This window comes from Schistocerca americana, chromosome 10 (genome assembly GCF_021461395.2).
Source record: "Schistocerca americana isolate TAMUIC-IGC-003095 chromosome 10, iqSchAmer2.1, whole genome shotgun sequence".
Classification (NCBI taxonomy): domain Eukaryota; kingdom Metazoa; phylum Arthropoda; class Insecta; order Orthoptera; family Acrididae; genus Schistocerca; species Schistocerca americana.
This window is the reverse complement of record NC_060128.1, coordinates 109,778,261-109,806,236: the sequence shown is the minus strand read 5'-3', so window position 1 is coordinate 109,806,236 and position 27,976 is coordinate 109,778,261. Positions and strand designations below refer to the sequence as shown.

Here is a 27,976-nt window from a genome sequence, read left to right as displayed (position 1 = left end):
CACAAGAACAAATAACATTAAAATTATGTTCTTTTATACAAAATACACCTAAATTTGCCATTTTATTGGGGCCTGAGCAATAATGTCATAAATCTGAGGATAGCAGGTGACTATCAACAGATTTATGGCTCGCAATACATGGAAACTGACGCTTTTCGTAATTTATCACAATATATGTTAAGTTTCATTCCTATCTGATGCCAGGATGCCCAACAATTTTCCTGCTATGAATTTCAACAATAGTCACATTGTGTGTGGGTCTAAATATTAACTCAGGAACATGTCTAGTTAGTATAAATAGTTCCTAATCACAACATAACAGTCATAAATTGAAACCATTTGTCATCAAAGGAAGTGGCCTACAATCTGGCTTTAATTACTGGTTGGTAAGTTATAAGAAGTGCTGCGGATGGCTGTCATTAGTGGAATATCAATTGCGAGAACGTTCCTGTGTACCATATTTGTAACATAAGAAGCCACTTCACATTTGGCGTGTTTGTGTGTGTGTGTGGAGGGGGGGGGGGGCTGGAGAGAGAGAGGGGGGGGGGGGGGGGGAGGGTTGCATGACTCATAGAATCCCCCAAATGGCCTTCCATCAAATTACTATCTCTGGCTGTCACCCTTATTTCCACAATGACATCCATCTGTTCACATTCTGCCAAACCTTAACCCTCACCAACATAATCCTGCAAAACCATATTAGTTAGGACTATACATTCTTGCAATACCTTCTCTCCATCTTTAAAATTCTCTGACTATGCAATGCCAAATTTCTGATGTCATGACACACATTGAACTCTTGCCCTCCAGGAACTAGAGCAACACGCACAACGCCACCTCAAAAATCTCTCCAACCTGCTCACTTCCTACTCCCGTCTAAGAGTAGCACTGTCCACCACCTCTAGAACAACCTCCAAATTGCCCCCACATCCCCTCAAAGCTTCAAACCCTATGGTCGTAGACATGCTACATTTACCCCACCCTCCAAACTCTCTCCCACCACCACACATAATCCAGAACTTAAACAGACCCTTAACACAGTCACGAACATTTCCTCCAAAAGCCTTAGCCCCGCGAAAGTATCAGTCCTTTCTAAAGGCCTCACCTTTTGCCCCACCTCCAAGTTCAATCATGCAGGACTTGTTAAAGATCTTCTCTTTTTCTCCCAGTCTCTACGGAGGAAACACTTACTCGCCACCAACTGTCCAAACGATCTCAACCAAAGACCAAAGTTGAACCCTGCCTGACTCAGTTCACTCCTCCATCCAACTGTGATCCACCCACACTGCTCTCAAATCACCCCCTGTTAACTTTCCAGAAATTCTAAATCTTGAATCTTGCCTCACCATCAGTCCCCAAATCCCTCAACATGCACACTAACCTTACAGCTGCAGAAAGATCCGTAATCCACCTTCTAAAAATGGATACCGATCTTATAATCCTACCTGCTGACAAAGGCACCACCACTGTTGTTTTGAACCACATGGATTACCTGGCAGAAGGGCTCCACCAGCTGTCAGATTCATGCAGCTACAAACTGTCCCACAGTGATCCCATTAAGGATCTCCAGTCTCTCCTCAAATCCTTAAGCCCATCTCAGAACCCCTCCCAGAGTCCATCTCTCTCCTCACCACTAACGCTACCCACTCTCATACCTCCTGCATGCTTCCTAAAGTCCATAAACCCAACAACCTAGGATGCCCCATTGTGGTCAGTTACTGTGCCACTACTGAGAGAATCTCTGACCAACTATATCCTCACCCACAACTACTTCTTCTTTGAAGGCATTACTTACAAACAAATTCGGGGTACAGCTATGGGCACCCATATGGAAACCATCCTATGCCAACCTATTCGTTGGCCATTTAGAGGAATCCTTCCTCAACACTGAGAATCCCAAACCCCTTACCTGGTTCAGATTCACTGATGACATCTTTTACTGATCTGGACTGAGTGTAAGGACACCCTATCCACATTCCTCCAGAACCTCAACATCATCTCCCCCATTCCCTTTGCTTGGTCCTACTCAGCCTATTAAGCCACCTTCCTCAATGTTGACCTGCACCTCTAAGATGACTAAATCAGAACCTCCGTCCATATCAAATCTACCAACCACAAACAATACCTTCAACTTTGACGGCTGCTCTCCACTCCACACCAAGAAGCCCTTTCCATACAGCCCAGTCACCCATGGCCGTTGTACCTGTAGTGAAGGGCGGGCCCCCTCTGAATATGCAGAGGGTCTCATTGGGGCCTTCACATATCATAATTACCCTCCCAACCTTGTACAGAAACAGATCTTTCCAGTCACCCAACACCTCATAAAGTCTGCTGACAGCAATAAAGATTATACTGGCCGTACTTTAGTACTTAGATTTAGAGTACAGTAGTAAATGGTGGCACTGACAGTGCCAAAGATTAAACTGATTGTACAATAGTACTTGAAACATCGATGGTATAGTGTATCCAAAGATAATTTACAACTACAGAAAATGGAAGTCAGATTTTAACTGCCTTTTTTATGGGCATGTGTATAGACATCTCATATCTGCACATATCTGCTAAACTTTCAAAATGCATCTGCAAAAATTACAGCATATTTCAAAATATATTATGAAAAATACATATTAAAATGTCTTTACATATATGCATTCAAAATTACCATTTATAAAAATATTTGAGGTAAGATAATAGGGCAAGTATTATATTTTTGTTGCTTATCTGCAGCATGTAATGAAATAACTAGAAGAACCTACACAAATTACATGCATTTTGTTCATTTAATAAATATTTCTAGAAAGAGTAATTTTAAATGCATGTTTGTACAGACATTTTTAATACATCTTTTTTATAATATATTTTTATAATAGAGGGAAACATTCCACGTGGGAAAAATTTATCAAAATTTTTTTTTGATAAATTATAATATATTTTGAAACACACACACACACACACACACACACACACACACTCTCTCACTCACTCACTCACTCACTCACTCACTCTCTCTCTCTCTCTCTCTCTCTCTCTCTCTCTCTCTCTCTTATCCTTGGATACACTATACAACGGATGTTACAGGTAGCATTGTACAGTCAATTTATTCTTTAGCATTGCCAAGGTCATCATTTATTACTATACTTTAAACATAAGTTACAGAAATTACTTTGTGGACCACTAAACAAAGATCTGAGGAAAAGACTTGCCAAATGTTGCATCTGGAGCATTGCACTGTATGATGCAGAGACCTGGACATTGTGGAAGGAGGCTGAAAGAAGATTGGAGGCACTAGACATGTGAATACGGAGAAGAATGGAAAAAGTGAAATGGGGAGACTGAGTAAGGAATGAAGAATTATTAAGAAGAGTTGGAGAAGAAAGAAACATGCTGAAAGTAATCATAAAGAGAAAACGGAACTGGACTGGACATTGTTTGAGGAGGGACTGTTTATTGAAGGAGGGAATAGAAGGAATGGTGGAGGGAAAAAGAAGATATCAAATGCTGGACAATATTAAAGGAGGCAAATACTCAGAACTGAAAAGACTGGCTATGGACAGACAAAAGTGTAAGAGGCTTAACCCATGACAAGACCTGCCGTACGGCAGAATACCATGCTACTGCTACTACTACTACTACTACTACTACTACTGCTACTGCTACTACTATTACTAAACGTACGTTTAAGTACTATAGTAGAGCCAGGTTACTCTTTAGTGTTGTCAGCCAACTTCAGGCATTAATGTCAAAGCAAGTTTTCCATGCTGCTCAGTTTCTGTCTTTTACAGTGTATATTCTGACAATGCTCTTGCTCATTTTAAGAGTGAAATCAGTAAATAAAAAAATAACAAGTGCAACTTGTGGCTATTTCCAAAATAGTTTTAACATTCGCTCCCCCAGCAGACAATGCCTGCTCGTGTCTGTCCACACTTAAAATTTGAAAAAAAGAGGAATAATTTTTTGTCACTGGACTTACACGTGTGGCAAACAGCTCCAGAATAACCTGTTCCAGTACAGTCACAAAAGAACTCGTGGGAGTTCTGGCGGCAGGCACCCGCATGTTCACAGGGATTTGGATTGCAACGATCAATCATTTGGCAACCTTCAAGCACCACCTCACCAGGGCAGCAATACTCCTGCAAAAATCCAAAGAGACAAAATTAAAATCAGGAATATATTCTATACATGTGAGCTTCAAAGTTCTCGGCCTGACAAACACTGTGCTTTGTAAGTAAATGTATTCCTGCATGCACTCTTGTCTCTGACAAACACTCGCCTCATCTAGGGTAATATATTGCATTCTATCATTCAAAAAGTCTTCAAACCAGTCAGATATCTGAAATTTATACCATGTGCTTGGACCTTTGTTAACAGTCTTCAGTGTCAAATGCTTTCTGGAAATGTGAGAATGTAGAATCTAACTGTTGGTCTGCATCAAAAGTTCACAGAGTATTTTCGTCGAAAGGACAAGCTGTGCTTTGAATGAGTGAGGCTGATATAAGGATGAAACTCTACTCTCTCTAGAAAACTCCTTTGCTTGTCAACTATCTCAGTGCATTTCTAATAAAATGTAATACAGTAATGATGATGAGGTCCCATACTCGGAGGAGCGTAGGGGACGATGCAGAATGTCCGCACCGCCGTACTAGACAAGGTCCTAGTGGAGGTGGTATGCCATTACCTTCCTCCAACCGTAATGGGTATGAATGATGATGATGAAGACGACACAACAACACCCAGTCATCTCGAGGCAGGAAAAATCCCCGACCCCACCAGGAATCGAACCCGGGTCCTGGTGTACAGGAAACGAGAATGCTACCGCAAGACTACGAGTTGCAGAAAATACAAGACCCTCATTTAATTAATCTCTCAAGGCCCAAATATATTCTCCTTAAACAGGGTTTTATCTTCATTGGGGGTTTTGAATTTGTACACAGGAGCAATACCAAATCTTAATTCGAGCACGTTTAGTTAATATAAGAGCTATTTAATTCCAAAATTACTAACATCTGATGCTATAAAGTGATTGGTGTTTGTTAGAAGTACAGTAAAATGGTGTTTATGTAGCGGCAATTACAGAAATATCAGTGATTCTACTCATTTTCTTCTTACAATATTGTTACATTCCATCCTGGATTTTCCATTGTTTGATTAGTGATTCTACTTCTTTCTTCTTCTGGGACAATGTTCTCTTCAACAGCAAATGATGTACTTTAGCCAGTCTTCGTTAAACAATTTAACACAAGCTGTCGTGTTACAGAATTTCAACCAGCAACAACATCTACTTCCACACAACAATTCTGCAATTCACACTAAAAGTGTCTGGCAGCAGGTTCACTGAACTGCTTTCATTCCGTTTCTCTCCTGTCCCACTATCTAACAGGGTGCAGGAAAAATTAACACCCAAAACTTTCTGTGAAGCTCTGATACCTCTTATTTTATTAACATGATCATTTCTTCCTACGCAGATAGCATCAACAAAACATTTTTGCATTTGGATGAAAAAGCTGGTGATTGAAATTTCATGAAAAGATCTTGCCGCAATGAAAAATGCCTTTGTTTTAATGATTGTCATTCCAACTTCAGTATCATATCCATGACACACTCACCCCTACTCTGTGATATAAAAGAAGCTGCCCTTCTTTGTACTTGTCAATGTTGTCCGTCAATCTTACCTGGTATGGATCACGTATGACACAGCAATATTCTTAACAGAAGGTGGACAGGTGCAATATGGGCAGTCTCTTTAGTGGATAAGTTACGTCTTCTAAGTGTTCCTTCAACCAAATGCAATCTCTAGTTCACCTTCCCCACAATACGGAGGGTGTGGGATGCACTTCACGACGATTTTTGCAAGATATTCAGCAACAACATTGGCAATATGCAGCCATGCATTATTGTGGTGCAGCATCCAGCCTGCTTCATGGAAATGTAGTCTTTTGCGCCTGATATGGACTTACAATGTTTTCAGGACATCCCTGCAGTATTGTCCAGTTACTGATGTGTGTGTGCAGGTACAACATGCTGATAAACCATTCCATGAATACCAAAGAATGAGATGACCATAACTTTCCCAATGGAAGCAACCATTTTTGCTTTTTTGGGGGTTGGTGATGAAGCATATTTCCACACTGAGCTTTGCTGTTTGCTATCAGGATCAAAATGAGGTAGCCAAGTTTCATCAGCAGTAATTACTTTTGAAAGAAACTGCGGATCTTCCTCTAACATCAACTTTAACTGCATGCAGACCTGCACGCGAATGTCCTTTTGTTCGGGAATTGACAGTCTTGGAACCCATCGTGCACAAACACATGTCATGTGTAATTTTTCCAAGCGCTGGCATGTTGATAGACACACAAACATACACACAAACTTCAAGCTTTCGCAGCCAACGGTTGCTTCATCAGGAAAGAGGGAAGGAAAGGGAAAGACAAAAGGATGTGGGTTTTAAGGGAGAGGGTAAGGAGTCATTCCAATCCCGGGAGCGGAAAGACTTACCTTAGGGGGAAAAAAGGACAGTTATACACTCGCGCGCACACACACATATCCATCCGCACATACACAAACACAAGCAGACATTTGTAAAGGTGCCTTTACAAATGTCTGCTTGTGTCTGTGTATGTGCGGATGCGTGTGTGTGTGTGTGTGTGTGTGTGTGTGTGTGTGCGCGCGCGCGCGCGCGCGTGCGAGCGTGCGAGCGTGCGAGAGAGAGTGTATACCTGTCCTTTTTTCCCCATAAGGTAAGTCTTTCCGCTCCCGGAATTGGAATGACTCCTTACCCTCTCCCTTAAAACCCACATCATTTCGTCTTTCCCTCTCCTTCCCTCTTTCCTGCTGAAGCAACCGTTGGTTTGTGCGTATGTTTGTGTGTCTATCAAAATGCCAGCACTTTCGTTTGGTAAGTTACATCATCTTTGTTTTTAGATATATTTTTTCCACGTGGAATGTTTCCCTCTAATATTGCAATTAGTATTAATATTCTGATGATTTTACCAGATAGTACATGAGAGCATCATCTACAAAGAATGTAAGAGGGCTGCTCAAATTGTCTCCTAAATCATTTACATAGATTAGGAACAGCAGAGGGTCTATAACCCTTCCTCGGGAAATGTCAGACATCACTTCTGTTTTGGAGAATGACTTTTCAAACACATAAAGAGCCTAAAAATGCCGATTCTCATCACTTACTTCCTCATAAAGAATGAAAAGGCTTTTGCACAACTGCTAATCCATATCCAGGTTTAACAGAGTGTATTATGCCCAGGTCCAGATTCTCTCGAAGACTTGTGCTGTTCAGAGGAAGTAACACATTTACATTTCCCTGAAGGGATATTTCCTCGAGATGCACAGGGCACTGATCAATAATGCTGCACCCATCTTGGTATCAAAACACCTGAGAAATCTCAAAGATTTCTGACCTCATCCAGGCACTGCTGTTGGGACTCATTAGTATTAGGTAGTTTGTTAGAGGTTTTTGTTTTGCATGTTGGTATTCCAGTTGCTATGGGTTTATTTTTTGATTGCCCTTTTTATTTGTAGTTCGTTGTTGTTATTTGTGTTACATATTGTCATTTTATTATTTGAAGATAATGAGTGGAGCTGCAAATGCTAGAAAATGGATTGCCAAGTGGAGAAATCTGAACATTTCTGACATATTTTTCTATTTGAGTTTAACGGAGGGGCGAGAGTGGCAGAGACTGCCAGAAATACTAGTACCACATATGAGGATAATGCCATTTGACAGAGCATGGTAAGAAAATGGTTTATAATTTTAAGGATGATCATTTTGACATCAGTGACTCTCCATGTTCCAGAAGATCGTTTAAACACATCAATCCACAATGACACATTTTAATGTACTCGAGAACTGGCAAATGTTATGAACTGTGATCAATTCACCATTGTGCAACATTTGCGCGCAATGTGGAAGGTTACAAGATTGGGTGTATGGGTACAACATGCTCTAAGTCAAAATCACAAAAACTGGTGGTTGGCGACGAGTGCATCTCTTCTTCCTCTTCATCAACTGGCTCGTGAACCACACCAACCACTCATATCGCATATCATTACTGGTGATGAGAAATGGTGTCTTTATGGTAAACAAGGAAAAGGAGAGGATGGCTGAGCTCAAACAATGCAGCAACTCCCTGTACAAAGACCTGAGAACATCCACAAACGGTAATGTTACGAATCTGGTGCAACAGCGACAGTGTAGTGTACTACTAATTGCTTCCCTGAGTGCACCCAGCACGGCTGACATTTATTGTTGACAACTCAAGACATCTTGCAGAGGTAATCCAAGAACAAACAGCAATCAGGAGGACTGTGTAAAGTCTTGCTACTTGATAACAACAACAATGCATATTCTGCTAGACTGACAAAAGACAGTATACGGGAGTTGAATTAGAAAGTCATTCTGTACACACGTTATTCTCCTATCTCGCAGCCTCATATTTTTATCTTGTCCGCACTCTATCAAATCATCTTCAAGGAAACTCCTGAGAAAATGCCTTGACAAGTTCTTTGCCACAAAACAGTCACAGAATCGAAAAGTTACCCCAGCGTTGGCAGACTGTTGTAAACAGTGAAGGAGAATAGATTACTGATGACTACAAAATATGTTATGAGTGTCTGTTGTATTTATTACACTTACAAAAAAATATTATGAATTTATGCACCAATTTAATACAAGTAAATTTGCATTTTATTCGTGGAGCCAAATTTTCACTTCCGTCACTGTGTACACACAATAGTGCAATCAGTTTTTCTTCACCTTTTTATCCCCATGGCGTTTTTTCCCTGATGGGAATATGTTTTTGCAGGACTTAAATTATAAAAGCCATCAGTTTCATCAATGTTGAAATTACCTCTTGGTGCATTTCCCTGTTCATGTAATTTTCTTCCAATAATTTACACTTTCTACATCCACAGCCACACTTTCTCCACTTACTCCCTGAACAACACATTATGATGGTTTTTGAGATAATCCAACCAACTATTGGGTACACCGAAATTTTAAACGCCAATCTCAAGGCGATTTTATGAGGCTTCTCTTGCAGCATGTTTCTGCTTATAAGAATGTTGCTACTTCTAATTTTTTGAGCCCACTTTAAATAATATTCACCACAACACTGAATGCACGGAGAGGGTGAGAAGTCCCTGTACCCCTGTAAGAGAATCCTCATTATACAGTTGAGTTAGAATGGAATCTGCCTCACATATGGACATTGACAGTGAGGACATCAAATCTACTTGGATCGTACTTTTTTGAAGGAACTGTGAATGGCGCAAATTATTTACACGTTACAAACACAGCCAATACCTCAGCTCACGGAAAGGGGCTTCACAGAATGCATATGGTTGCAGCAACACAGAGCATCTTCTCATTCGATACCTGTGGATACAGGGACTTCTCGCCAACCCTGTAGACATACAAATGTTGTTTCTGTTGGATCCAGAGGAGCTTCAGAATTGAAGAACACTTCCTTATTTTTTGAGTATTTTGCATAACATAGATGGTACGAAACAGTGCTGCTTCACCATGCCGGAAAATTTTATCTTATGATTGTCTTCAACATTGAGGAAGATCAGCTTTTCCTGAATTGTAACCTTTCTACATTTTCATGCTATATCTCCACAAAAGTAAAACTGATGACTCTTTTACTTCAATAACCAAAGAACTATACATCTCACATTTGTACACTCCATGACTACATCATCAGATCAAGTGACCTAAGTCAAATATTACGCAGGGCAGATATTCATTTTGGAATTGTTCAACACGCTTTCCAGTGTTGCTACAAGGGAACCTGAATAACTAATCCAAAAAACTACAATCTATGTAAGTGTCGAGTGAAACAATTAATTACCATTTAATGCATCAAGACACAAAGTAAGACCTATGAGAAAGTGAAAAGTCAAAGTCACTCAGACGTGTCAGGAATTGCACAAAAACTGGATTTTAATTGGCAGAACATTCTGTGCTTATTCCATAACAGCAGGCTTTTTTAAAAGTAGCGCTTCCTCAAAGTGGGGAAGAATAACATTGTTCTTATGGGAATTTCGCCACTCTTCTTATGCCAGTTTCACCAGTAATGGAAATATTCTTTAAAAGTAGGATTTCCTTAAGGGGAGCCGGAGGTGCCTATGCTGCCCATGTTAAAATCACTAAGTTTGAGGAACATTTATGAATAAACTACCAAATAGAAAAATTTGAATTTTTTTTTTTACATATAGAGTGGTTTAGTATTGCAGTTATGACAGAGGGATTTTGGAGTATCTTTTCCAGTTTCCTTCCAATTATTTTTTTTATGAATGACCCAAATTTCTTTACAAATAACTGCTTTATAATTTAACTGAAATGAAACTACTGATTAGCTGGAACGCCCTTGAGAAAAAAACAATAGAATTAAGAAGAAACAAAGTTGAACTAGCCTTTCAGCTTACTAAAAATACTTATAATAAAAAGTCCCTCTCATGGAATTCAAAAATAAAACATTACAACACTGTCATTAAACCAGAAGCACTATATGCAGCTGAGACATTATCTATCACTAACCATGGCCCAATTGAAAGGCTAGAGATCAAAGAAAGAAAAATATTGAGAAAAATTTTAGGCCCCAAATTTCATAACGACAAACTAATTCATACCAAAAATGAAACACTCTACAAAACCACAGAAAAACTTTCGGATACAATGAGGAAAAGAAGAATTGAGTTTTATGGGCACATTCTCAGAATGAACCCAAATAGACTTACAAAAAGAATGTTTGACTACTTCAGGAATAAAAAATCCAAACCAAATTGGTTTATCCAAACAGAGAAAGACTTAAGAGAACTACACATCACAGAAAAAATGCTCACAGACAGGACCGCAAAAATGATAAGCAAAGACAGAAAAGAGGGATTCCAGCTCCAAAATAGAAAGAAAAGAACGATTGTCATCTCTGATGAGGAAAGAAAAGCAAGATCAGAAAGAATGAAGCAGTACTGGGCGAAAAGAAAGGCACAGAACACACAGAAGTGATTGATTCAACGTACCCCAAAGTTGGGTGAAATGAAGAAGAAGAAGAAGAAGAAACTACTGAACATATTGCCAAATGGCTGTGTTACAATGTAAGTTTGACCACTAGGAGTGCTGTATAAAAATTTCATCTCTCTAGCTTGAGTGGATTTTGATAAAATGTTCCTTATATTCGAAAAATTCTAATTTACGGGAAACGGCTATCAAAGTTTCTCAATACATTCCTGCACTATAGGATGGATTATCAGGGTCTTCTTCTTCATCCTCCAAGAGCTTCCTCTTCTGTCTTCTTTTCTGGCCTGTTGTTCCATCATACTTCTTATGCCTTTCTCTTCTTTCTGCTCCTCTTATCCTTTCTCTGTCAATATTTCTTAGTGCTCGTACAGTGTTCACCCCAGCTGTAAATCCTAATGCCTTCAGAACTTCACACTGTTCCCTTGGTTGTATGTTGCTATTGCATCATAAATGCCAAAGTGCAGTGTTTTTATGCTTACAAACACCCTTTTAGGAATCACTTTCCAAATCAAATTGTTTACGCTCTCATTAGGATTCTGTGTCTTTCCGTGTAGACATTTGTGTAACAACTATGGCTGTGATAAGTCATGAAAAATTGGTTTTATTGCATTTATCACAGCTGCTGGCAAACCATGTTTGTGATCATAGTCCTTTTTTGCATTATATTTGCACCAAGAATCTTTTGGCCACAGGCTGTGTTGAGGGTATTCATTGGAAGAGGCAGTATGAAGGAACAATGCCCACACTGCTTTTCACGTGTCACTAACATTACTAGTATTTTGCCTTATAGCATACCCATAGTATCTCTGTAGACGTTCAAACACCTCATCAGTAAGCCTGCCTCTCCCTCCTATTGTCTTTCCATCACTGACCTTACTTGAACCCAAAGTTTGTTTCAGCCTTCGAAGCCGTGCGCCCATACGCTTTTGCACATGCCCAATGCATTCCAACATTTAACTACAAATTCATTTTCATATGGTTTCAGTTCCTCTATAGTCTTGAAACCTTTGGAGTCACCATCCCCAAGGTAGTATTTGTACCTAACGTTGTATCTGGGAACTGAACGTTCAAAAATTTGTTTCTCTCCATCCACTTCCATTGCTCCACTTGATCCACTAAAATTTGCCTCACAAGTTCCACTGTGCTCTCCTTTGATTTTATTTTTTAACCTACAATGTTTTGATAATATTGCAACATCTATCACTTTTGCACTATCACCACAAGTAGCAGTTACAACCCCATTCAGGGATTTATGACCCCTCTTTTGCCAGGAACCATCTAATGCCACTACCAAATCCCTAGAACCACCGTTCATTTCTACAGATTCCTCCACTGCTTCCTTCATGGTTTCCAAAGCCACATCTTCAACAGAGGATCCTACCAGTTCACAGTAGTGCCCAAATTTGCTTGGAGGCGATGGCAAGTTCATAATACCACAAAACAGTTTACCAGCAGCAGACCCTTTTCCAATGGATCGAAGACCATACACAAGTCGAACATTCACATCAAACACTCTAGATCGTCCATTTTCACCAAAGAGTCTGGCATGTGAATTGTAGAAAGTCACTTGATACTTGAAACATGCACAGATTATCTTCATCTCACAAGCTAAACCAAAGTGCTTTGTTATCTCTAGTCCCACTCCTACACTTGAACACATTTTGCATAGAACACTTTCTTTCAGCACAGAAGATAATAATCCAATATTCAGTACTTCGTTAATATCATCACTGTCACTAACATATTCACGAAATTTGTCACTTCCACCCGTCAGCTTCTTGCTAGAAGATGTCACAGGGCTATGGCCGGCCATGTGTTGCTTAGCAAAAGAACGCACTGTTTCAGTAATTGTAGTATTGCAACTTGGTATTAGTGTTAATTTTCTTTTCCCTACGTTCTTCCTCTTCTTATATACACGGTTACTAAAACGTGGCATCGTAACCAGAACAACGCTTTACACAAGAAGTACAATACTACCAACAACAGGCGCAACACTGAACTAATTCGAAACAGTAAACAGCAAAGAGACGATGTTCCGCACTCTTAGCGCTTCATTTGTCACAGAAAACAATGTAGCCAACCCTTGCACACTCGCTGTATGCGTAACATAAGGCGCTGTATGCGTTAACAGGCCGAGAAAATCCCAAGCAGTTCGCCAGGAAGTCACGAGAGGGTGTCAGATGCATTCAGCGGCCGCCCATTTCCTCTGCAGGCGTGGGGGAAAATGGTAATAACTCCACTTCTAGGGCAAGTAGAACAATAATTCAAAGTTTACATTAAAGAGGAATGTTCCAATTAATTTTTGGTAGGGGAAAAAAAAAAAAACTTAATTTTTTGGATTTGACCTCCTCCAGCTCCCCTTAAGGTTGGGTTTGTTAAATTGGGATTTTATTATACATAGTACAACACAGTAATGTTCAACAAGCATTACAGTTTTCAAAATTTCAAAACTCTACTCACATCTGACGTCCAGTCCTTTGGTGGCTTGTAATTTCCATCCACACTAATCAAACGCATGCAGCCAACAAAACCTGGAGTCCCAGTCACTCCACCTAAATGCAGACATACAAAAAGACATCAGTTTTTATTGAGCCCAAGCTAACAAAATGTTTTCAAGAATGGTAATTCAAGTCCCTCATCACATGCAAATAACATGATACACAAATGTACACCACACAGTTATATGTTCAAGCAGAATCAAAACAAAATATTTGTGTTCTAGGAGTATATCTTGTGCTAACTTAATACAATTTAAATTTAGTAATGAACATGATCCTTTCAATGCAAAATTTCCTAAACTGTCCATATTGCAACTTACTTGCATTTTTACACCAGGTAGAAAAAAATAGTTCTGAAGATAAAATGATACAGTCAAAGATAATCACCTACGTGTAAGGAAACTAGTCAGAAGTTACAGGAGCCAATGAATCTGAGGGAAAAGCATTAGTTGAGGAAGGAGATGCGGGAGGGGTGCAGAGAGAGAGAGAGAGAGAGAGAGAGAGAGAGAGAGAGATTATCCAGTCCATATACTGTATATGTCATAACTCTACTCATATCTGATGTCCAGTCCCTACGCTGACCTAGAAATAAGCGAAACCAAAGTGAAATCTGGAAAGGGACTCAGTTTCAGGGAAATAAATCAATCACATGAGAATTGTCAGTGAGACTGCACTTCTGTCAGAGATGGCAAAGGAAGAAATTTTAGAATAAGGCACAAAGAATACACCTAGGACAGTGAGAGCAATCAATCTACATTTTACATGCACCTACAAAGGGTGGGGGGTGGGGGAAGTAGTAAGAATTTAGCATAAGGTACTCAAAAGGACATAACAATAAGTATCCCAGAAGAACTAAATGCGTATGAAGTTCTTAATGAGCAAATGAAACTAAAACATACAAAAGTGCCAAGATAATTTTACTGATATCCTTAAAGAGAAATGATATTTAGGAACTTCATAACACATCATACCACATAAATAACAACATAACGTTCAACAAATATCTTTGTACGAGAAACTAAAAAAAATATAGTTACACAACTTTTGTAATGTACCTATTATCATTGATTATATTAATATAATAGAGGGAAACATTCCACGTGGGAAAAATATATCTAAAAACAAAGATGATGTGACTCACCAAACGAAAGCGCTGGCAGGTCAATAGACACACAAACAAACACAAACATACACACAAAATTCAAGCTTTCGCAACAAACTGTTGCCTCACCAGGAAAGAGGGAAGGAGAGGGAAAGACAAAAGGATGTGGGTTTTAAGGGAGAGGGTAAGGAGTCATTCCAATTCCGGGAGCGGAAAGACTTACCTTAGGGGGAAAAAGGACGGGTATACACACACACACACACACACACACACACACACACACACACACATCCATCCACATATATACAGACACTGCTTGTGTCTGTATATGTGTGGATGGATATGTGTGTGTGTGCGCGCGAGTGTATACCCGTCCTTTTTCCCCCCTAAGGTAAGTCTTTCCGCTCCCGAGGTTGGAATGACTCCTTACCCTCTCCCTTAAAACCCACATCCTTTCGTCTTTCCCTCTCCTTCCCTCTTTCCTGATGAGGCAACAGTTTGTTGCGAAAGCTTGAATTTTGTGTGTATGTTTGTGTGTCTATCGACCTGCCAGCGCTTTTGTTTGGTAAGTCACATCATCTTTGTTTCTAGATATATTATCATTGATTTGTGCATATAAAATTTAGAGCATCACTGGAGAATGCCGTCTAACATATGTACATGCTATTATAAACATCATCACATACAGAAATTACAAAAAGCAAAAAAATTGACAGATAAGCAAAAAACATTCCAGGATCAAGTATTGTAATACATGTTGTAACATCTGAGATGCACAGCAAACTACTACTAATACAACCGTAAGCCATATACTTTTATATTATCCTATACTGAAACCAACTTAACAACTATTTACAAAAACACAGGCCATTACTCTTGTTGCATAATACTAGGTGTGATCAAATACTAATGAGAATTTTTTTTTTTCTTACAGAATCTTTATTTATTCATCAACATCTACCTCATTCCCTTCAAAGTACTCCGTCTCAGATATAATACACACGTGGCTGCACTTTTTACAATCTGCAAGCACTTCTGAAACTCTATTTTTTGTTAAGGTGTTCAGCTCCTTCAGCAGTTCTCTTTTTATCTCATCACTGGTGGCAAAACGTTGTCCAGTCATGGTTGCCTTCAGCCTCGGAAATAGAAAGAACTTGCAGGGGCCACGTCCATCGAATACGGCAGCTAGTACAACAAAACAATTTTTTTCTTTTTTTTTTTTTTGGAGGGGGGGGGGGGGACCACAACTAATCATTGGGGTGTGACAGAGCATTATTGTGACGGAATTTCCACGAGTGGTGTTGTCACAATACTAGTCGTTTTCTTTGAATTGCTTCATGCCAACAGTGCATAACTCCCAGGTAGTTTTCCTTACTGACTATATGACCATAAGGCAGGAACTCATGATGGAGAACCCACTGTAATCGAAGCAAACAGTATGGTTCTTCAGACAGTTTCCACTGGGACAACTAGGTCTTTGTTTCATCATCATACAAGCATACCCACGTTTCATCACCTCTTATAACATTGTTTAGACGTTCTTGATCAGTGTCGACTTCATACAGCAATTCCTTAGAGATGTCTACGCAATGTCGTTTTTCGCTGAAATTCAAACAGGCTTTGCTGTTACTTGTTTCATGCCCAAAACATCTGAAGAAACTGCTTGACATGAGGCAAAGGACACGGCAACATCATTAGCAACCTCTTTAATGGTGGTTTGGCGGTTTTCCAGAAACATTTTCTTTACTTCTTCCACAATGTCGTCAGTAATTGATGTACTAGTGCGTCCAGGGTGGCCGTCATTTTCAATATCCCCCTGACCCTCTCTGAAACATTTATACTGCTCGTAGACTCTTGTATTACTCACAGCTGATTCACCAAAAGCCATAGTCAACATTTCGAAAGTGGTGCTGCACTTTATTCCATTTTTCAAGCAAAACTTAATGCAAATTCTTTGATCCATCTTTTCCAAAGGCAAAAATTCGCCAAGCACTGAAGAACACAACGTTTTTGATTGTCAAAAATAAACTAAATATTCAAAACAGCGGAAAGTGCAAACATACATTAGGAATATGTGTACCAACAAGATTTAAAAAATTTAATCAGACATTTTTCATAGTGGGAAACCAAATTTTCTATGCCCTTTTTATAAAAATATGCCACAAATGAAGACAGTCACTCTTGAACATCGATTTTTGCACTGTCATTTCTGTCAAAGTGACTTACTTCAAAATCACACTTCTAAATTCAGGAACAAGTGATAGTCAGAAGGTGTGGAATCGAGGCTGTATGATGGGTGATTGAACTGCTTCCAACTGATTTTCTGAATAAGGTTTTGAGTGATATCAGCATGACGGGGCACATATGTACGACGTTACAACGCAATGCCTTGACTGAGCATTCCATGCTGTACTGCCCCAATCTCACGTCTTCTGACTACGACATATTCTTGAAATTTAAGCGTGGCTTTGGAAGAAGGTGCTTTGACAGTGATGACAACGCAAAAAATAATGTTCAAGAGTGACTGCCTTCACTGGCGGCATCTTTCTATGAAGGTGGCATAGAAAATAGTTTCCTGCTATAATGAATGTCTGAACAATGGCAGCAGCTACACAGAAAAATAGTTTAAGGTAAGTTCTTTCTTGTAAAAATAAATTTTGGTTTGAAATGTTTTATGAGTTTTTTTCCAAAACAGTACTTCCCTTCTGAACATGCCTCATACATCGGTAGCAAATCAGCTATGAGTAGACTAATGTTACATCACGAAAATGCATGCCTGCATTTCATTAGACTGACAAAAAACACACTACACGAGTTGGGTTGGGAAGTCATTCTGCAACCACCTTATTCACTTGATTTTGTGACCTCAAATATTCGCCTTTTCTGCTCTCTGTTGAACAACTTTCACGGTACTTCCTTTCTGGATGAATATACACTCCGAACATGGTTAGACGAGATCTTTATCTCAAAACATGATTTCTACAGTCGCAGAACAGACAACCTACTCCAGTGTTGGCAGATTGTTGTAAATAGTGAAGGAGAATGTATTATTGATGATTGAAGTCTCTGTTATAGGTATCTGTTGTATTTATTAAACTTACGTAAAAATATTACAACTTAAGCACCCACCCAATAGTTTCATTCGATTGATTCATTAACTCTTCATTAGTTATTTCATCCACCCACTTAATTTTCATCATTTTCCTGTAGGTAGCAACACATTTCAAAAACTTCTGCTCTCTTCCTGCATGTACAGATTACTGTCCACATTTCACTTCTTTCAAAAAAGTACTTGTACACCTTTACTTCCTAAAGTTAACAGTATGAACCTCTAGCAATACCAACCTGCGACATAATATGATGATCCTGTGGTCATGGCTATTAATCTCACTGTCTTCATTGGTCTGCCATCAATTGACAGCACGAGTAGGTTAGGTGCAACAGTCAGGATGACAAAGTGCCACTGTCCATCATCAAAGCGCTCATCATAATTGTCCAGAAGTGCTGCTGGATTCCCACTTGTAACTATTCTCACCTTCACTTTTCCTTCATGCAGAAATAACTGTGAAAGGATGAACACAGTACTCATTAGAGAACTTAAATGTCAAGTGAATTTGTCACTAAGCAGTTTCATCCCCGGTTTCTCCAAGCTTCTTTTACGAATTTGATGACTGCCCAATCTTTTAACAATTGTCTAATTTTCAATTTTTCATTTTATCGATGTCTGTTAAATGTTATGATGATCAAAACTGATGTGCCGATTTTGGATCTTCAAACCATTTGAAGTTTCATTTAAATAAGATAGGTCCACTGTATTTGGAATATTAAGGAGCTGTTATGAAGGTAATTTAGATACTTTATTGCAGTTCATGACTTTTAGCTGTGAAGATGGGGCATAATTTTGATGCACAGTTATTGTACATAGATCGGCTAGAAAATCTATGGCCTGAATGAGTAATTTCTGAGTGCAATGACCACTCCTACATAATGAATGACAAACTCCTAGAACACATGAAAATAGCCAAGAGTATCCTATAACTCTAAAACAGCAGCTGCTTGCAACTCTGCATTTCTATGCTACTGGATCTTTTCAAATGGTAATAGAAGACCTAAATCAACTATATGTTGATGCATCAATGTGGTACCAGAAACAACCAAATTGCTGAGACCCATATATGTGAAATTCCTGGAAGGTGATGAAGTTTGTTTAGTTATTCTGGACTTCTACATGATTAGTATCTTCCCTGGAGTAATAGGTGTTATTGACAGGACTCCTATACCTACTTAGTCACCTGGTGATCATAATGCGAAAATGTTTTGCAATAGAAAATCATAATTCTCCATATTTGGGCAGACAGATTTGTGACAACTCACAAATTAGAATGTTATTTTAAACGAGAAGGATTCAAGATAAATATTTACTAGGTGATAGTGTATATAGATTTACACCATTCCTTATAAATCCATTCTTAAACATTAGAAATCAAAGAGAAGAAAATCACAACAGAGTTCACATTAATACATGTTTTTTCAGTTTTTTATTTGTGACACTTTAAAATTTATTCATGTTTTTTTTTTTTTTTTTTTTTTTTTTTTTTTTTTTTTTTCCACTAAGTACCACTGGGGTCAATCTTTCTCTGTCTAAAGTTTAATCTTCCAGTGCTGGAGACACTGTCAGGGTTTATTTATTAACTCAAACAAGCATTGGAAAACAAAATGTTAGACCAAGAAATATGCTTCAGACCACCATCCAACACCCGTAAAACAAATATCACCAAAACCAAAATATAGATTAGCTCAGGAAGATTGAAAAGCACAGACTGGTCACAGAGGCAGTGAGGACATCATAAAAGATAAGGATCAAGAAGCCTGGAGATCTGTGTTTTGTTGCAATATACTCTTTTTGAAGACTACAAAATGAAATTACTCCATTATATAGCATTTTTTCAGCTATAATTTGATTTTCCTCATTAAAGTTTGAAAATTTCAGCCTTAAAGAATAAAGAACATAGTTTCTTGTATAGCTCCAAGAGGCATACCAAGACTGCTTCTGGAAGTGGAAACAGCGTTGGGAGTGGTGTATCAATTGTGGAGGGGAGTATTTTGAAGGAGATAGCTCGAGAATAAAGTGACATATCGTTCTCCTCTCAATTTTCAGTAAATATCGATATCTAAGCTACATTTCATTAACTGCAATGTATGTGGTAAAATCAGCCAAACTCAAAGTTTGTGCAATGCATTTTCACCTCTGAAAAAGCTTTAAAATTTCGTTTTATTTCATTTGATACAGTACAGTAACTATGATGAATAATGAAAGCAAATTCAGTCCTTCATCGAGTGAAGATATCGAACTGTAAGATGAGTGAAAATCAAATTTTTTCCACCTAATATTTTTCAAGAAAATCAAATGATAAGTACTTCAAATCAGATGAAGCGCCACCTCTCATCACAGGCACCAGAATTTGGCAAGCAGTACAACCATAACAAAAGCCACCCTCAGCACAGAATGCAGGGAGCACGTCTGTTGCAGTCAAAGGGTTAATAACTGTGCCAACCCGACGCCAATGCGAAACAAATGCACAAGAGAAAGACGACTATGATTCACCAAATTTTTCTGATACACTTTGTATTTTCCAGTTTCCTCATCTGCCAAAGTGTTTCACCACTAATAGTCATCACACACTTTCTCGGTACGATGTATGGCCTTTAAAATCATCTAGTGCCACAAGGGTAAAAGATAATGTCACAAAAATGACAGCCAACTGATCGTGTATTCTTGTGGTTACTGTTATTAGCTAGTAAACCTGATGACTAGGTTTCAATTCCTGAAGACCACCACAAATTTCTCTCTGGTGGAAACGTCTTGAAGGAGGTCCACTCAGTATTTGAGGCCAACTGAAAAGCTGCTCGAATATAAAAGTAACAAAACAGATGCTCAAGTTCCTGAAGTAGCATAATACTGAGAAGCTTGCGTAAGGCTATGTGAAATATGATAACTATTTATTGCCAGAAAAAGCAGTAACTGTAATTTTTTCGGGTTCGAGTGCAAGATGTATGACAAAAACTATAGAACTTATTATTTAGAAAATTACAGACAGTTCCTACAGGATTTAAGTCCAGATGACATAGTGTGAATAGGAACCAAACCACTTTCTTGCAAAATTTTATCAGCGGAATAAAGAAGAGAAAGTTAGTGCACCTTAGCCCTCTGACTGCTGTGGATGAGATAACTTTGTCATGCTCCGCTGCTCCCCAGTACTGAGATTATGTTTAAACGCAACCTCTGAGTTTCCCTTAAGCGTTATTGATGTGCTTACCCATCCCATTGCCACTCTCCCTGCTGCAGACAAGTTTCGTCTGCATCTCAGTGAATAAAAAAGTTACAAGTATTTATCGTATGACATATGTACCTCTTTGTGTACTATCAGTCATTTGTTTTCATATCCTGAATCATTTATGAAATATGATGACTTTTACGGGCACACAATTCCCGAAGCGGAGGCACTGTGCACCCCGCATGCAACTGCCCACCAGGTATAAAAACCAATAACTCAAGAACAAGATATCATTGTACTCCAAATTTAAATAAAATTTTGATACCTTATCTACATTTCACACACAGCAATGTATGAGCTAAAATGAAGGCTACACGAAGTTTTAAAATCAGATAATAAGTATGTGGATGGAACAAGTAGCAGCATTTGGTGAGCAGTACAACAGCAACAAAAACACACTTAGCACGGCATGTAGAGAGCATGCCTGTAGCCGTAAAAGGATTTATTCATAGCAAAAGTTTGTCTTTATACATTTTTACTTTTTTCTGTCCATTTCTACAACAGTATCTGAAAATTTCCGGTTATAGTCATACAGGAGAAGTAAACACGAAATGAAACTCTGCATCCACAATGACACATTACCTGGCACTGCTGTACGATGAAACTTTTCACACTTAATTCTGGCGCCTTTTAAAATCAAATACCACACACTAAAAATTTCTGCAGAGTTTCTTTGCTAGCCTAAAAGTACAGTTCTGCATGACAAAAGCTGTGAATTATTTGCAAAAATTATATTGGCTAATAACATAATAGAAATTGGTGTCTAATGAGACTTTCATCAGTGCAATATTTACTGTGTGAATTTTACTTATTCTGCTTTCGGGCAGGTCCTCGAATCTGCTCCACTCAGCATTGCACCCCTCCTTCCGTAACTGAGCAACACTGACTTACTTTCGTTTGTCAACAATTGCTTGCATATTCTGTTTTCTTCTCTGTCGGCTATATAACGCCTTCCATGTTTACTACCAGTAAAATTAATGAAATTTAAAGAAGTTCTCACGACTTTCTGCAACGTCATTTCCTGCAATTACTTTTCCTGTTTGCAATGTGTGCTACTTTGAAGTGGATTGTGATTGTATCTGTAGCAGCCATCATGGAAATAGGCACATCAAAGTCATCTCACTATCTTACAGCACTGCCAGTTAGTGGTAATTTCAAATTACAGTAAAAATTCCAAAAAATTAGACATCTCTGTTATTAATTTCTAAAAATAAATTCCTGCCAACTGCTATGAAAATAAATAAATAAATAAACATGTTTAACGAAAATTACTGTCACTAATGAATTTGGGTTTTGTTGGACTTTGTAGAAACATCCAGTAAGAAAGGTGTTAAGAAAACTATAAAATTAATTTTGGTAGCATCTGAGACGTTATTATTTTATCATGTCACAACACATTTTACTTGTGAGAGGATCCCTGCACAGCAAGTGCGATTACTTGTATGCCACTGCCAGGATTTTAGTTCCAACATCTCACTTTAATATGACCCAGAGTATTCCCTACCTCCCAAAAAATTTTTTATTTGCAGCTCTTAACTGACCATTCCACACTGCACACCCATCACCCAAATCATTGATATACAATACAGGAAAAAGTAACTAGTACTTGCAGGCCACTTCTTACTGAAGTTGAGCAAAATACATTTGCGGGTATAGTTTTGTGAATGCCAAGTTTTATTGAAGTATACTACAATACTATTGTTCTCTGCAAGCAATACATGCACTGTACACAAAACTTCATTCTTGTAGCTGCAATGTCTCTGCATTCCATTAAAAATGTCCATCCACCATTACACTTTCTGTATCAAAAACCACGTGAGCAGGGAAGACAAAGAAAGCAGGTCTCTGAGCAAGAATATATTTTTTTCATCCAGATCACTGTATTTTCCTACTCGTTGGATACTATAATCGGACCATGATATCTGGCACTAATTTTTTGTAAACACCATCAAATTCTGTAGATTTCCCTTTTCATTTATATCCCTTTCGTGGAGAATCAAGACATATGCTCACATCTAGAGATTTTGCCATCATTACTGCACTGTTAATATAGAACACAGTTGATTCTGAAATGCCATAAGGTTTTATTGTCATTTTATGAGCTTGTGCAAAATTTTATATTATTCCAGATCAGTAAAAGACCTCAGTATGTTAGATACAACAATTTTAAATTGTTTCTGAATATCTTTCTGAATTCTACACAGGTCCTTGCTTCTACGATTCGGTGACTACCAAACACACATCAATGCACCGTTCCACGGAAGACTGAAACCACACAATATCGGACGGAGACAATGGACATTTAGCTGGCAATGGCCTAATGCACTGCCTACAGTATGAAAACAAAACTATGAGACATGCAAATCACAGCTCACAGCACCTGTGAACTGCGGATAGGGGGCGTGGCCTCGAGGAAACTAATTTCATGATGGCCGATCTAATCACACATGACCACATTATTCCCACTACAACCTGATTACCAGATCACATTGCCTAGTAATATTTAAGCACAGGTACCAAAAATGATTATATGCAACATAGATATTGTGCTGAACTTACCCTCACATGTCCACTTGTAAGGAAACTGTGATGCATTAGTAAACCATTGGGCTCATATGTACGAAAAGCAAAAGAAACATTTAATGATCGGACACCTTCATAACCTTTCAGTTTCACAAATGACCCTGCAGTGAGGAATGTAACTGGTGTAACGGGGGGATCCTGAAACAGAAATTAAGCATACACATGAGTGGGTCAAAGCACATCTCCGTAACGCATTTGTGACAAAATCTACAGTGGCAAGCTAGCATTATTTGAACACATGACAGAGGCATTCATATTAAATCAGAGCTGCTTATTATTTTATTGACAACTGTTTTTGAAAAACACACTTGTTTTCATATCATTGAAGAAGAAACTGCAACCATTCACAATTTCTGAAAGAATGGTTTATTCCACCATAACTAGTTTTAGGTCTACATCTACCAGATGACAACAAATACCTGTTGTACAAATTTCACATTTTTCGTACATTATAGGACAAAAATCTGAAATTTGTACATGAAATTTTTGCTGCCTTCTAACGACTAAGCCCACAACTTATTACAATGAAATAAATAATTCATTAAAAATGTGTCTGACTGAAGGGTTTTCTTCACTGGTATTCAGAGTAATCTAAAAGTGAAGAGAGAGAGAACTGCTCATAGAATGCAAAACGCTAGTTCATTTGGTTTCACTGATCTATTTCAAGGAATACTACACTTCCTGTGTTGTAATCAACACTCCAAAGAAAGGTTTGATTCAACTCTCTATGCTAGTCCAGCTTGTGCAAATAATTGTAGATTCACAATTAATGATTCTCTGATATCTTAATTTTTTGTTTTGTTTTCTATATTCAATGTCGCGATATCTGCAAAGTTTGGTTAACTCGTACATTCAACCCCTTTCACCCCTGTGACAGTCTATTATCAAATTAACTTGTGTTCAAAGATATGTCCTATTGATCTATCACATCAGTTAGTTAATATGTACCATAAAGTTTTTCTTCTTCTTAATCAATTCAGTACCTACTATTCAAGTTACTCATCTCCTTTTTTTTTCTTTAATACACTTCAACAACTTCTATTCTCATCTTCTCTGTCCTGTTTGTTATCTACAATTCACTTCTAAGAATACATTCAAGACAAATACTTTTATAAAGGACTTCCCAACACTTACGCTCATACGGAATAGTTATACTGCTTTAGGGGAACACAGTGAGAACCTTGGAAACAAATTATTTCATTATTATTATATTTCTCTTTCGTCTCAGACGTTATGTCTGGTTAAAAATGGAAAGTAACGCAGACCTTGATCAAGTGTGACTTCCTTTTAACTGTATGGTATATATTACATTGCATTTAGGAACTTTTGGGTAATTGAACATGTATCAATAATTACAGATTTCTGTAGTTGTATATATACGTTTGGATGTAGCTATATTGCGTTGATGTACTGGTGGATATTGTGTGGTATGACTCCTGTAGTTGATAGTATAATTGGTATAATGTCAACTTTATCCTGATGGCACATGTCCTTGACTTCCTCAGCCAGTTGGATGTATTTTTCAATTTTTTCTCCTGTTTTCTTCTGTATATTTGTTGTGCTGGGTATGGATATTTCGATTAGTTGTGTTAATTTCTTCTTTTTATTGGTGAGTATGATGTCAGGTTTGATATGTGGTGTTGTTTTATCTGTTATAATGGTTCTGTTCCAGTATAATTTGTATTCATCATTCTCCAGTACATTTTGTGGTGCACACTTGTATGTGGGAACGTGTTGTTTTTATTAGTTTATGTTGTATGGCAAGTTGTTAATGTATTATTTTTGCTACATTGTCATGTCTTCTGGGGTATTCTGTATTTGTTAGTATTGTACATCCGCTTGTGATGTGATCTACTGTTTCTATTTGTTGTTTGCAAAGTCTGCATTTATCTGTTGTGGTATTGGGATCTTTAATAATATGCTTGCTGTAATATCTGGTGTTTATTGTTTGATCCTGTATTGCAATCACGAATCCTTCCGTCTCACTGTATATATTGCCTTTTCTTAGCCATGTGTTGGATGCATCTTGATCGATGTGTGGCTGTGTTAGATGATAGATTATTATTATTATTGTTGTTATATAATTATTCAATCTCAGGCCATACAAGCCTTTTCGGTTGCTCTTTGATGAGTTACTGTGTGAAAAATGACCAAAAATTTGGAAAAAAAAATTCTGCTCTGTGGGAGAGCATTTCAACCCGATTACAAACATGTATGCCATAATACCCAATTATAAGACTAGGTTTTGTCCAAAATTTGTCAATTGAAAAATAAAACAATGGAAAATCCAGGATGGAATGTAACAATATTATGAGAAGGACAGTTGCTACTCACCATATAGTGGAGATGCTGAGTCGCAGATAGCCACAACAGAAGATTTTTACACTTACAGCTTTCAGTTAATGGCCTTTTTCAATAATACACACACACACACACACACACACACACACACACACACACACACACACACACGACTGCAGTCTCAGGCAACTGAAACCACACTGCGAGCAGTAGCACTAGTGCATGATGGGAGTGGCAACTGGATGGGGAAACGAGGAGGCTGGGGCGGGGAGGGGGAGGGATAGTACAGTAGGTATGGCGGACAGTGAAGTACTGCAGGTTGGGCGGCAAGAAGGGGGAAGAGGGGAAGGGGGGGGGAGTAGCAGGGGGGAAAAAAGAGGGGGGAGGGGGGGGGAGAGAGAGAGAGAGAGAGAGAGAGAGAGAGAGAGAGAGAGAGAGAGAGAGAGAGAGTAGGGACTGGGTGTGGTGGTGGAATGACAGATGTGTAGTGCTGGAATGGGAACAGGGAAGGGGCGGGATTGGTGAGGACAGCACTAACAAAGGTCAAGGCCAGGAGGGTTACGGGAACATAGGATGTATTGCATGGACAGTTTCCACCTGCGCAATTCAGAAAAGCTTGCGCTGGTGGGAAGGATACATATGGCACAGGCTGTGAAGCAGTCATTGAAATGAAAGATATCATGTTTGGCAGTGTGTTCAGCAACAGGATTGTCCACTTGTTTCTCGGTTACAGTTTGTCGGTGGCCATTCGTGCAGACAGACAGCTTGTTGTCTGTGATGCCTACATAGAATGCAGCACAGTGACTGCAGCTTGGCTTGTAGACCACATGGCTGGTTTCACAGGTAGCCTGGCCTTTGATGTGGTGGACAATGTTTGTGACCGGACTGGAGTAGGTGGTGGTGAGAAGATGTATAGGGCAGGTTTTGCATCTAGGTCTATTACAGGGGTATGAGCCATGAGGTAAGGGGTTGTATAAGGATGGACGAGTATATTGTGTAGATTCAGTGAATGGCGGAATACCACTATGTGAGTGTGGGAGGTGGGGAGGGAGGGGGGGGGGGGGGGAGTGGAAAGGATAGTGGGCAGGACATTTCTCATTTCAGAGCATGACGAGAGGTAATCGAAACACTGGCGGAGAACGTAATTCAGTTGCTCCAGTCCTGGGTGGTACACAGTTATGAGTGGAATGCCGGACGGTGGGGCTTTGGAAGGTGGTGGGAGACTGGAAAGGTAAGGCACGGGAGATTTGTTTTGTACAAGGTTACGAGGATAATTATGGTCAGTGAAGGCTTCAGTGAGACCCTCGGTATATTTTCCATTGATAGATTCAGGGCTACGTCAATTGTAAGCACTGTGCGACCTTACTTGATAAGTAATAAAGTGTTGTGAAATATTATTGATAAAGTGTTGTGAAAGATTATTGATAAAGTGTTGTGAAAGATTATTGATAAAGTGTTCTGAAAGATTACTGATAAAGTGTTCTGAAAGATTATTGTCTGGTTTAGTGCTCATTTTGCCAGTAAGAATTTAGCATGCTGCGTCATAATGGTGACATTACATTATATCTTCCTGTTTCAATGTTTTAATTTGAAAAGTGGCTGAATACCAGTTTCTATTACGAGTCAAGATCACACAAACATAAAAAGACGCGGTAAGGAAATTATCTTAACACACTGGTGAAGTAAAAAACAGCTACAGTATGTTAAGTACGTAACTCACAGGGCAGTGAAATGCTGTATTGACGGTCCGGTAGTCAAACTGATCCTGCCCGTACTCTGACGAGCCCTTCATAACACTTATCAGGTTGGTCGAGTTGAGGTATACATTTTCCATGCACCCCGTGAAGTTCTGGATGACCGCCAAGCCTTCTTGTTTATTAGGGACACCACCAATAAACAACTGCAGAAAGAAGTATACACTTGGAAATATAAAAACATTATTTCAAACATTTCAATGCAGGGAATTAATCCAATAATAATAAAGCACAAGGTTACTGATTATTACTCTCAATAAACAACAATGATCAATTTAATGATGTGTTTCACATAAAAGGGTTCAACACTTACTATATTAACTATAGCTGAGCGTAACATATGCTTGGAAAATATAAGGTTTGGAATTGTT

At 38.7% G+C, this 27,976-nt stretch overlaps 1 protein-coding gene across 2 annotated transcripts in view; it reads right to left on the bottom strand.

Annotated features, from left to right (window-relative positions):
* LOC124552683 (neurexin-4) overlaps positions 1-27,976 on the bottom strand; it is a 174,111-nt gene that overhangs the window by 75,422 nt on the left and 70,713 nt on the right. For both annotated transcript variants that reach the window (XM_047127004.1, XM_047127005.1), the window contains exons 7-11: positions 27,572-27,751; positions 23,527-23,688; positions 17,978-18,194; positions 13,493-13,584; positions 3,971-4,130 (exon numbers count right to left, since the gene is read on the bottom strand). In XM_047127004.1, coding sequence (XP_046982960.1) covers positions 3,971-4,130; positions 13,493-13,584; positions 17,978-18,194; positions 23,527-23,688; positions 27,572-27,751 — 811 coding nt within the window. The remainder of the gene's footprint in view (positions 1-3,970; positions 4,131-13,492; positions 13,585-17,977; positions 18,195-23,526; positions 23,689-27,571; positions 27,752-27,976) is intronic.